The 11,168-nt window shown below is 47.0% G+C and overlaps 1 protein-coding gene across 1 annotated transcript in view; it reads left to right on the top strand.

The window, feature by feature from the left end:
* RASSF3 (Ras association domain family member 3) overlaps window positions 1–10,350 on the top strand; it is a 75,625-nt gene extending 65,275 nt beyond the window's left edge. Inside the window, exons 3-5 of the mRNA XM_039234286.1 lie at window positions 1,708–1,945; window positions 3,670–3,779; window positions 7,605–10,350. Of these exons, the coding sequence (XP_039090217.1) occupies window positions 1,708–1,945; window positions 3,670–3,779; window positions 7,605–7,754 (498 nt within the window). The 3' untranslated portion in view covers window positions 7,755–10,350. The remainder of the gene's footprint in view (window positions 1–1,707; window positions 1,946–3,669; window positions 3,780–7,604) is intronic.
* The last annotated feature ends 818 nt before the right edge of the window (window positions 10,351–11,168 follow it).

Consider the following 11,168-nt stretch of genomic DNA (forward strand, 5'->3'; position numbering starts at 1 on the left):
TATTCACGTGCTTCCTGGATTGACATCTGTGCCTCGTCCTCCCATTTGGGGACTTTCCTTGAGGCACCTGCCATCCCTTTGCCGGTTTCCAGGGCCCTTGGACTTGTGCCTGTGAATCTGTTGACTGTGACCTGACAGTTGAGCGAAGGAAGGGGTGACTCATTTAAAACAGGCCCTACTGAGTTCTTTGACCTTTGGGAAGGTGCCTTTATTTATTTATTTTTTAAAAAATAGTTTATTGTCAAGTTGGTTTCCATATGACACCCAGTGCTCATCCCCACAAGTGCCCTCCTCCATGCCCATCCCCCCCCATCAGTCCCTCAGTTCTCAGCATTCAAGAGTCTCTCATGGCTTGCCTCCCTCCCTCTCCCCCACTATTTCCCCCCTTCTTCTCCCCCACGGTGGGGAGGAGCCTTTAAATCTAAGTCCTTGTGATGAAGAATCCCTCCCCCGCAGACTCCCCTGGGGGGGAGGGGAGACAGATGACTCCAACTCCCCTAACTTCGTCATTCTAACACTGATATTTCTGTTTTCAAACGCATTTTTCATCAGAGGAGAAATATTCCACTTGCGATGATTCCTTCTTCCCTCCCCATCGTGGAGATTAAAACATGCAGGTTTCCATTCATTTCATAGATAGAAATGTTAAGTGTTGTGTAATACTTTCCACAGGAACGAACAAGCAAATTAGCATTGTAAGTTGATCTTGCCGAAACGAAGAAAAATATGGACCCAAAAGGAGATTTTTTTTGAATGTTTTACTTTAACTGTCTCATTTATATATAACACCTGATGATTTGCTTTAATAAAACGTTAGAATGAACTTTTTGTAAATATACTGGCTGTAAAAAGAAAAAGTGAAGACCAGACCATTATTACTATTTTTGGCAATGAAGACATAGTAATTCTGCCATCAGGTAAATGCTAAACTCAGCAAGTTGTGTATATAAATATGTGTGATTTTTTTTTTTTTGTATAAAAATTATACCTCAGTAAAACTGTGAGGAAATAGTATATACATGGAGGTATAAATAAGACCAAAAAGACAAATCCTTATAATCTCTAGAGTTCACATTGTAGCTTCTATTTGTTTTACACATCTCGCCGCTTGAGGTATGGGAATCACATCATCATGCACCCCATGCCATATGGCATACGTGCCGTGTGCAAAAGTTTCAGAAAAACTGGTAATCAAGCACATACCGTAATAGCCACTGGGAATGAAATAGCTTGTTTGCTTACCATCCACTCTAGGTTCGCTTGGGCGTTTTCAAGACACCCCCCCCCGCCCCGCCCCGACCTTCCTTGTCTTGCCTATGTGTGTAATAGCTGGTCATCAGCTGCAGACATGTCCCCCCGTGTGCCAGCGCATCTTGGGATCTGGCTTGCCTCTGCTCCAGCGGGTCGTGACCTCTCCAGGGGACCTGGACCTTTCACATGCAGCTTCAGGCACATCAGTGTCCGACCGGGCTCCCCACAGCAGGGGGAAGCCACATCTGTCCGCCAGACCTTGCCTCTGGAAGGTTGTTGGGGGTGTTACTCTCCTTCTGAGATCATTCCCTTGAGGGCGATCTTTCCTGCAGTTCTGCCATGAGCAGGAAAAACACAGCCGGAGAGAGAAGGCGAGATGCTCTTGCTCTTGCTGGTCTCCTTTCCTTGAATGCCACCGTCCACCCAACTAAGCCTGTGCTTCTCTTCCCACTTCAGAATTCAAATGGGATTTACACTGGCTTCATCAAAGTGCACATGGAACTCTGCAGACCCCCCCAGACGTCTCCGAGCCTCGGAAAGCTTGCTCCTACTAGCAATGGCTGTACGAACACGCTTCACATCAGCAGCATGAACACCGTCGGGGAAGTGATCGAGGCCCTGCTCAAGAAGTTTCTCGTGACCGAGAGCCCTGCCAAGTTTGCACTTTATAAGCGTTGTCACAGGGAAGACCAAGGTACGCTGCCATGCGTGAGCTGGAAATGCCTCTGCCCTTAAGTCTTTGTCCTTGTTAGCAGAAAGGACACTGCTGGGTGTATGTCCCTCAGTTGTGTCAGAGTCCTGGGATGGCTTCTGGAAGCCATGGTGATCATGGCTTACCCCTAAGGTTTGCTGGTGTTGCATAGTTTTGAGTTGGACGGTTGTGGGTCTGATCTGATGGAGGATTCTGTCATGTGTGCACAGGGGAATGCTTTAATTTGTTTTTTTTGTTTTGTTTTTTTTTGTTTGCCTTGATTTTGATGCTCTTCACAACAACAAAGAATGCCTCTGTGCTTGAAGGCTTCATTAGCACATTCATTGCACGTTTGAGGTGCATCTGAACACGGAGTGGCTTGGCGGAGGGGGGCATGCATTCTCGGAGACTTTGAGGCTGGGGAGGCACACGCATTACTGAATGTTTCAGATGAGATGGGACAGCATGGGTTCTGTTTCTCTAGTCTGCCACACTGGCCTCTATGCGGGGGCATTTCGGCCCCTAGCTCCCCAAGTCCTATACGCTGGATGAACGGCATTCAGATCTGGGGTCTGCTTGTCTGAATGTGATACCCACATTCAATGGATAGAAAGAGAACGTGAAAGAACGGCATGAAGCTGGACATAGTAGTTGGGGTCAGGTGCTCGAGCACAGGCCGATCCCAGTGGTAGGTGACTGTGATACTGTGATTCACCAAGTGCCCGATTACACGTGGTAAATTGGTGTGGGCAGTCAACTGCGCATGCTGTGCTTTGTGGGGGTAAAGCCGCCAGCAGCCACAGAGGAAAATATATTAACTTGACCCGGGAGAACCTCTCTTGACTGCTTGGGGACGGAACCCAGCTGGCTGCTGGGTGTGCGTGCACTGTTTTGAGCGCAGACCACTGGCAGAGTATGAAGATGGGTAGGCTGAGATTCCTACCTTCGAGAGGCCCCAGGCCCAGAGGTGTGGAGGTTTGCATCCACAGGGAGATCCGTGCCTGTGGTGCACTTGTAGCCAGAAGTGCCAAAATCATGTGGACACGCTCAGATGGCATTTTATCTCCCCACCTGCTGTGCCTGCCCACCTGGGGGTGAGCGGCACAGGTGGGCAGTGATAGTGCCCTGTTGGCATATGAACCTCACTCTGGCATCACGCTGGCAGGATCCTTCAGCACTGCAGGTGGTGCTAGTACCCTCGGGATGGGTGTGTGTGTGTGTGTGTGTGTGTGGCAGGAGACTCATACATCTGTGGTCCTGAAGCCACCAGAGCTTGCATCCTGACCCCTTGGTTTATTTGCAGCTGTTAAAATTCTAAATCTGTAGACAGATTTGCTCCGTGCTCCGATTTTGTGTTCTTTGCATGGTATACTTTTACTGTTTCTGAAAAGGGGTTGCACATGCTTTTGTACATGGATTATCTTGCTTTCTGAAAGGAGGAGCAGAATGAATTCTAAGCCCATCTGGGGGCTAAGACCCATTAGAATTCATTCTTGAGAATTCTTTCCTTTTTGATCAAGGCACAGTGTATATCGTGCAGCTGTCTGTACTGGAACTAGTGTAGATTTTATCCCACTGTAGGCTGTTTATGGCGACAGGAAGAGGATGGTGAGTGGGGGCTGGGTGATGTGGGCGGTTGCGTTGATCTGGAAGAGGAATGCTAAGCGAGCCGTAGGTCCAGGGAACGGTCCTGTACTCTGTCACATGCCGCTCGTCTCCCTCCCCAGTCTACGCCTGTAAGCTCTCAGACCGGGAACATCCGCTCTTCCTGCGTTTGGTGGCCGGGCCCAGGACGGACACACTTAGTTTTGTTCTTCGTGAACATGAGATCGGAGAGGTGAGTGATGCTTCATTCTTGCTTTACACTGTACAGAGCAGCTGGTCCTGGTTTACTGCTGTAGCCCAGTGACTGTACTTTCACATGGGAGGGGGGCACAGGGAGAGGCTGTGTGTGCGCCGAGTGTCTGGCTGGCTGAGTCTCTTGGGAGGGGAAGAGCTGGTCTGTGGACCTTACCTTTCTGTGTGTTTTTTGTTTCTTTGTTTGTTTTAAAGTTCTTATTTATTTATTTTTGAGAGAGGGTGGGGACAGGTAGACAGAGAAAATCCCAAACGGGCTGATGCTGTCAGTGTGGAGCCTGACGCATGGCTTGATTACACAAACCGCGAGATCATGACTTGAGCTGAAAGCAAGACTCAGACACTTAACCGACTGAGCCGCCCAGGCGTCCCTGTGTTCTTCACTTGTCAGAAATAAACCCCAAGTTGGCTTACAATATAATTGTTGATGGCATCCATTCTCTTGGTGTGTAGTTTTCAGAGGTGGGGGGAGAGTAAGGAAGGGAAATCTTCCTCCCACTTAAAGAGCCCTTATCCCTCCTTCTACCTCCAAATTGCCCCGATTCGGTTAAACTATGAAAGTCGACACTCCATGTTTGTCACTAACAAACATCTGCAGGTTTATGTGTTTAAAGAGAAATAAAAGAAAATGGAATTTCCTTACCATGAAAGACCTTTAACTTCCTAGAATCTTTTTTGCCTCAGCCAGAAGATTTAGAAATTATGTTTGTATAAGCATCATTTGCCATTTTCTCTCCAGGGAGGATTGAATTTAGGCTAGTTCAGTTGAAGGAAAAAGCATGTTATATCATTCTTCTAGATCAAATGTCGGCTTTAAAATGATGCTTGAGTAAATCGTGCAAGGCCTGGGTCTCCATCTTCTGTCTGGAACAGGAAATGGCGTGAGTTGTCTGGGTAGAACATCATGTGATGCAATGAGAATAGTTTCCAGGTTAAAAGTTAGGAAACCAGTGGGGCACCTGGGTGGTTCAGTCGGTTAAGTGTCTGACTTGGACTCTGGTCATGATCTCATGGTTCTTGAGTTCGAGCCCCGCATCAGGCTCTGTGCTGACAGCTCAGAGCTTGGAGCCTGATTCTGTGTCTCCCTCTCTTGCTGTCCCTCCCCTGCTTGCTCGCTCTCTCCAAAATAAATAAACATTAAAAAAAAATTTTATAAAAGAAAAGTTAGGAAGCCAAGTCTCAGATTCCTACTGTTCCTCTTGTTAGATTAGGAGCATGAGCTTGTGTAAATCTTCCAGTCTTTTTCAGTCCTCAGTTTTAAAATCTGTAGAGTGGGAGTAAAGATTTTGAAAGGTGGTTTTGAGTCACAAATTGAAAATGTATGTAAACATGCCTTGTAAATTATGTTTATATGTCTAAATTGGAACTTTATTTGGGGAGTTTTAGGAAGACAATGCTGTTTCTTTAATTTTTTTATTTTTAAAGTTGTGTTTATTTTTATTTAAATTTATTTTGAGACAGAGTGTGAGCAGGGGTGGGGCAGAGAGACAGGGAGAAAGAGAATCCCAAGCAGGCTCTCTGCTCAGTGCAGAGCCTGAGGATGGGCTCGATCTCACAACTGTGAGACCATGACCTGAGCCAAGATTAAAAGAGGGACACTCAACCCACTGAGCCACCCAGGAGTCCTTTTAAAGATTTTATTTTATTTGTTTTTATTATTTATGTAAAAAAATATTTATTTTTGAGAGAGAGGGAAGAGAGAGAGGGACTGAGAGAGTGTACACAAGAGCAGGAGAGAGGAGTAAAGAGAGGAAGACGAAAGATCCAAAGTGGACTCCATGCTGTCAGCAGAGAGCCTGATGTGCGACTTGAACTCACACATTGTGAGATCATGATCTGAGCTGAAGTCAGACACTTAACCAACTGAGCCACCCAGGTGCCCCCGTTTAATTTTATTAAAGAATTTTTAAATTCCATTTGATCTATTTTAGAGAAAGTACAAGTAAGGGAGAGGAGAAGAAGAAGAGAAAGAGAGAGAATCCCAAGCAGGCTCCACTCTTAGTGCAGAGCCGACTGCTGGGCTCCCTCTTACAACTGTGAGATCATGACCTGAGTCAGAAATCAAGAGTCAGATGATGGGGCGCCTGGGTGGCTCAGTCGGTTAAGCATCCGACTTTGGCTCAGGTCATGATCTCACCATCTGTGAGTTCGAGCCCCGCATCGGGCTCTGTGCTGACAACTCAGAGCCTGGAGCTTGCTTCGGATTCTGTCTCTCCCTCTGTCTCTTCTCTCCTGCTTGTGTTCTGTCTACCAAAAATAAACAAACATTAAAAAAAAAAAAAAAAGTCAGACGCTTACCTGACTGAACCACCCAGGTGCCCCCCCTTCTTTTCCTGACAGTGTTGTTGTAATAAGTGGAGTGTGCTAATGTAGGAAGTTTTGTTCTCCTGTTTCATGTTTCTTAATCTCTTTAATAACCAGGTCAGAATCCCTCTTCAGAAAGTCTTCTACCATGTGCCCACTTGGTGGTTTTAGTCCATCTGTTACCCTTGTAGTAGGTTCTCTCCAGTCTTCTCCCTCCCCACACCCCTGTGAGTTCCCCATCAGAAATTGTTCCAGAACGAGGCAGTGACTCTCAGCAGAAGACCCAAGGCCCCTTTTTGGCGGGGGACAATGTGTTGAAAAACAAACAAAAACTCCCCTGTGATGCCAAGTACCTTTCTTGCCTTTACTGCTTTAATTAAAAAAATAATAATAATAATAAAAATATAACACCCCATCAGTGTTTTTTTGTGCCTGCGAGATACCAGGTGCTGTTGGGGAAACAGAACTTGAGACTCAAAGGTCAAGAGGCAAAGCTCAAGTAGTGACAGGTGCAGCAGCTGTAGTGTAGGTAAAGTGTAGGCAAGGGAGATACTAAGCAAATCATTGTCAAAATTTTGAAATCTTTTGTGATCATGGCTGTTATTGCTCAGTGAGCACTTCTAATGGACATAGTTCTGGGTGGGAAGGATGGGAGGAAATTATGGAAGACTTCTTACAGGAAGCGGCATTTAAGCTGAGACTTGAAGGTTGAGTTAGAAGTTCGCCATGCAGAGTAGAGAACGTGTGTGCAGCCTCGGAGGGTAATGTAATGAGTGAGGGCCACAGCATGGAGAGGGGGGTTGGCCGGGTGGGGGGAGGAAGGTGCTAGAGGAGAGGAGTAAGGGTCTTTCAGACTTAGCAAGAGCAAGTGGAAGCCACTGAATGATTCTAGCAGGGGAGGGTCAGGCCTAGATTTCCATTTTGCAGAGTATTCAGGCTCGCTGTTGGGGAACAGAAGGCTATAGTAAGGAGGCCATGGGCGAGTCTCTCCCAGGGATGGAGAAAAGGGTGGTGGATAAATAGGGGGCAGTAAAGGTAGAGAAAAACAGGCCAGTTGGACAGCTGCTTTCAGAGCTGGTAAGATTGTGGGAGGTGAGGAAGAAGGCAGTGGCAGGGGTGACTCCAGGGAGAGGAAGCGGGTAGTGGAGCCTCTTCAGTCAGGTAAAGAAGGGCCAAATCAGCAGTGAAAGTGTCTGGTGCACTGTGGCCCTTGTGAGAGCCATTGTGGAGGTCAGTGGGAGGAGGGAAGGAGGTGGGTGAGAGTGTGGGAGTTTGCTTGGCTACTATCTGGAGGGCCAGGGGGAGGAGCAGGGGGAAGGGGTGGAGGGCAGGGGCAGGGCTCCGTGGGAGGCCTCCTTAAAACCTTGCAACCTTGTAAAACAGGGCTTTGGAAACGCTGTCCGGAGCGGGGAGGGGCAGCCACACCCCCGCCCGCTCTGGACCAGCATTCCTGAGCTCTGACTTCAACACCTGGCATTTTTTCTTTTGTGTTCTTTCCCAGTGGGAAGCCTTCAGCCTTCCAGAACTGCAGAATTTCTTGCGGATCTTGGACAAGGAGGAAGATGAGCAACTGCAGAACCTGAAGAGGCGCTATGCCGCCTACAGACACAAGCTGGAAGAAGCGCTCGGTGAGGTGTGGAAACCTGACTAAGGTGCGGGGCTCCCTGCCGCTCGGGAAGGAAAGGCGCATGACCTGTGTACAAGCCTACAAGCCGGCACAAGTGTCTCCTCGATGGAGGGCTGTCTTCTCGCCCCGTGACGCTAGGGTCTTCCCTCTTTGATCTCTAGATCTAGTTCCCAAAACCTGGTCCCACGGCATCACGCACCTTCGGCATGTTCTGTAAGGGATCCTGCAAGCTTGTTCTGTTACAGCACTGTGGTGTTACCTCTCGGCAAGCTGTGAATCTGTAGTCTCATCTGGAGCCATCTAGACTGCTTCAAAGCATGGACTCTGGGTTTTGTTTTTTTGATTTTTTTTTTTTTTAATTCCTTACTTTCTTTTAGTTACTTTAATTATGTGATGATGTTAAGCTGAAGGATGTGCAAATGATTTTTTAAAAGCTTAACAAGGAATCTATCTGAATACTTGTCCTGTGTCGAAACTACCTGTTTGTTTTTTGTTTTTGTTTTTGTTTTTTTGTTTTTGTTTTTAAATGTCAGAGGAAGTGATCCATGTGAACTGTAAGGCACAGGAAGCTAGGAACTCTGAAGGCTTTGTGTGAAGGGTTTTGTAGGAGTTTGACAAAGAAAGTGAAGAGCAAGTTTGGAAGAAGGCAGGAGTGGAAGTTGGGGAGCTCTATAGGAACGTGATTTGGGTGACGAGTTGGTGGTAGGGGAGAAAGATGTATTTGCTGATGAGGTGAACGCATTCAGTTCTGAGATGTTAAACCCATGGTAGTACTGCTTGATTTCCTGGTGAGTCAAGTATAGGAACAGAGCCAAAGAAAGTAGGAGCTAGACCAAAAGGAGGGACTGGGAAGTCTGCAGCTGAGCAGAACATTCCGGCAAGTGGACCTTGCAGACCCAGACAGACAGGAGTCATGCCGCTGGGGCTGCCCTCCCTGTGGACGGTCCAGTGCTCTCTCCTCAGGGCGGTGGGACCATTTGCTAACTCTTGTTATGTTGTGGTTCCCCCTCCCCCTCCCCAGCTGTTTTCTGGGTTGAAAAAGAGTCTGGGTGGGGGCCGCTTGGCAGGTAGAGAGCTCAAAGCATACTTTCGTGACAATCAGTCCCCTGTCTCCCCCTTTTCCTCCCTTTCCCGTCCCTTCCTCCTCCTCCATTCTCCCCTCTTTTTTCCTTCCCGCTTCCTCTTACAGTCTGTTCTGACCTAAGGTAGAATAGGGATGTGGATTACATAGACCCAGCGCCATCAGACCCTCCTTCCGTAGGACTGCTTGGCTGTAAGGAGGAGGGTGGCAAGAAAGGGAGCCCCTCCCCCCAGCTGATCACACAAGAGGGGTTCTTTTTGGAAATGCTTTAACAAAAGTGCATGTTCCTACCAACCAAAGAAAGGTATGTGCAATAGGAACCTTCCTTAAAGCAGGCTAAGTAACCTCAGTTTTGTTTTGTTTTGTTTTTTTGCCAGCAGTCAATCTGAAAACAATGGGAAGGGCGCGCTGTGGTTCTTGAGGGGCCTTATAGTCTATTTTTAGTCTAGATGTGTTTTGTTTATAAATTCCCAAGGAATTGTCAACACTTTGGTGACACCTAATGGATTCTTTTTGAAATTCCAAGGTGCTTCATTTCTTTGCCTCTTAAGTGAACTGTGCCTTCGATTGCATTTCGGTTCCCCTCTTGGTGTGGCACTTGTGACTTCTGAGGGAACACCCGTCCTGTTAGAGGCGGGCGTAGGTGGCGGTTATGCCGGGGCCACGCGTGCTACTGAGACAATCATATCTTCCTGCGCTTTGTAAGGAGAGGTGGGGGAGTAGAACTAGCTATAAAATATGTATGGCACGTCTTGTTGAATTTTGCATGTAACTTCTTTTTAGTGCATCGATGAGGTTTTAGTGACACTGTCATCCAACACTTTTACCTTTGTTGTTCAGGGAACGCCGTCATGAGTTTTATACTGGTTTTACTATTCAGACTGTGGCTTGGGTGGGAGTGTGCTGTTATCAACCACCTGGTCTTTTAATCGCCCATCCCGTAAGCTTATAGTTTGTGAAGCTTCTGTTTCTCAGATTAAGACACTGTTAGAACCTAAAGTAGTAGCGGATGGCTATCTGTGGGGGGTGGGGGGATTTTTTTTCCCTTTTTTTTTTTTTTTTTTTAAACTTGAAGTAGATTGTCTAAAACAGACATCCTTATTGTAGGACCCAGAACCTCGCTCATTGTTGTGCGCACTACCATTTGCAATTTGGAAGACTTGCTGTGTTGAAATTCTGTCCGTACGCAGCTCTTTGAATACTGATGTTTTCTCCCAAACAGTGGGTCCCGCAGCAGCATTTTCGTGGGTGAAAGAAGAAAGGCCACCAAGGCCAAAGATTTAAAAAAAATCATTGTACAAATTCTAACGTTAAACTGAGCTTTGCTGTAATACTGTTTTCTCTGCAGCATGCGATGGTACAGGAATGTTGTTAAATGAAGGGCGGAGTACTACGGGGGAGCATTTTAAATCGCAGAAGTAAAAAAGTTATAATATTTATAATTTTGATGAGTTTATTTTTATAGGGAAGGTTTTTCTTCCCTACAGTTTCTGGAATGGCAAATTGTTTCCATTATTAAAAGTCGAAGTTTTTAGCTGATGCCTGTTCGTGTGTTTTTATTTATGGCTCATAACATGGCAGGTAAAAGAAGGGCTGGGGAGCGGGGCCAGCTGCTCCTGCGGATCCGGAGGGAGGACCCGTGCGGAAATGCAGTGATTTATCAGGTTTGAGTGGGGCACGTTGGGTCTCACAAGTGTTGTGTTTCCTTGGTCTTCGCCTCAATGATTCGCGAGTTTGAGCCCCGGGTGGGAGCCTGCTGGGGATTCACTGTCTCCGTCTCTCTCTGCCCTTCTTGGCTCACGTGCATGCGTTCTTGCTCTCTCTCAAGAAAAAAACAAAACAAAACAAAACAAAAAAAAAAAAACACAAGACACAAAAGCATAGAAATTAATTCTGTTCATTCTTTGTTCACTTACTGTGTTTCTCTCCTTGAAACAGACCACTTTTAACATTAAAAGCACTTGTGTTTTTCTGTCAGCATGACTGTCTCACGCGGTATGGTGGGATGGTGCGTGGTTTGGTGGCCAGTGGGGACTGAGTGATGTGCTCTGGGTGCCGACCTCCCTGCCCGCTCTAGGCAAGTGTTTTTTTCTGCTGCACTGCCCCCTAGAGGCGTTGGTGAAGTAGGAGCAAGGCCGCACCCACTGGTGAGGGGGAAACATTTCAAGTACCATAGTTGATATATAAGTGAAAATATTATGAGGGAAAATGATGGCTAGGGGTGCTGGGGTGGCTCAGTCGAGCGTCAGACTTGATTTCGGCTCAGGTCATGAGCCCAGGGTTGTGGGATTGAGGCCTGCGTTGGGCTCTGTGCCGAGCCTGCTTAAGATTCTCTTTCTCCCTCTTCCCCTCTCCCC

The sequence above is a fragment of the Hyaena hyaena genome, unplaced genomic scaffold (genome assembly GCF_003009895.1).
Source record: "Hyaena hyaena isolate Hyena2069 unplaced genomic scaffold, ASM300989v1 scaffold_87, whole genome shotgun sequence".
Lineage (NCBI taxonomy): Eukaryota > Metazoa > Chordata > Mammalia > Carnivora > Hyaenidae > Hyaena > Hyaena hyaena.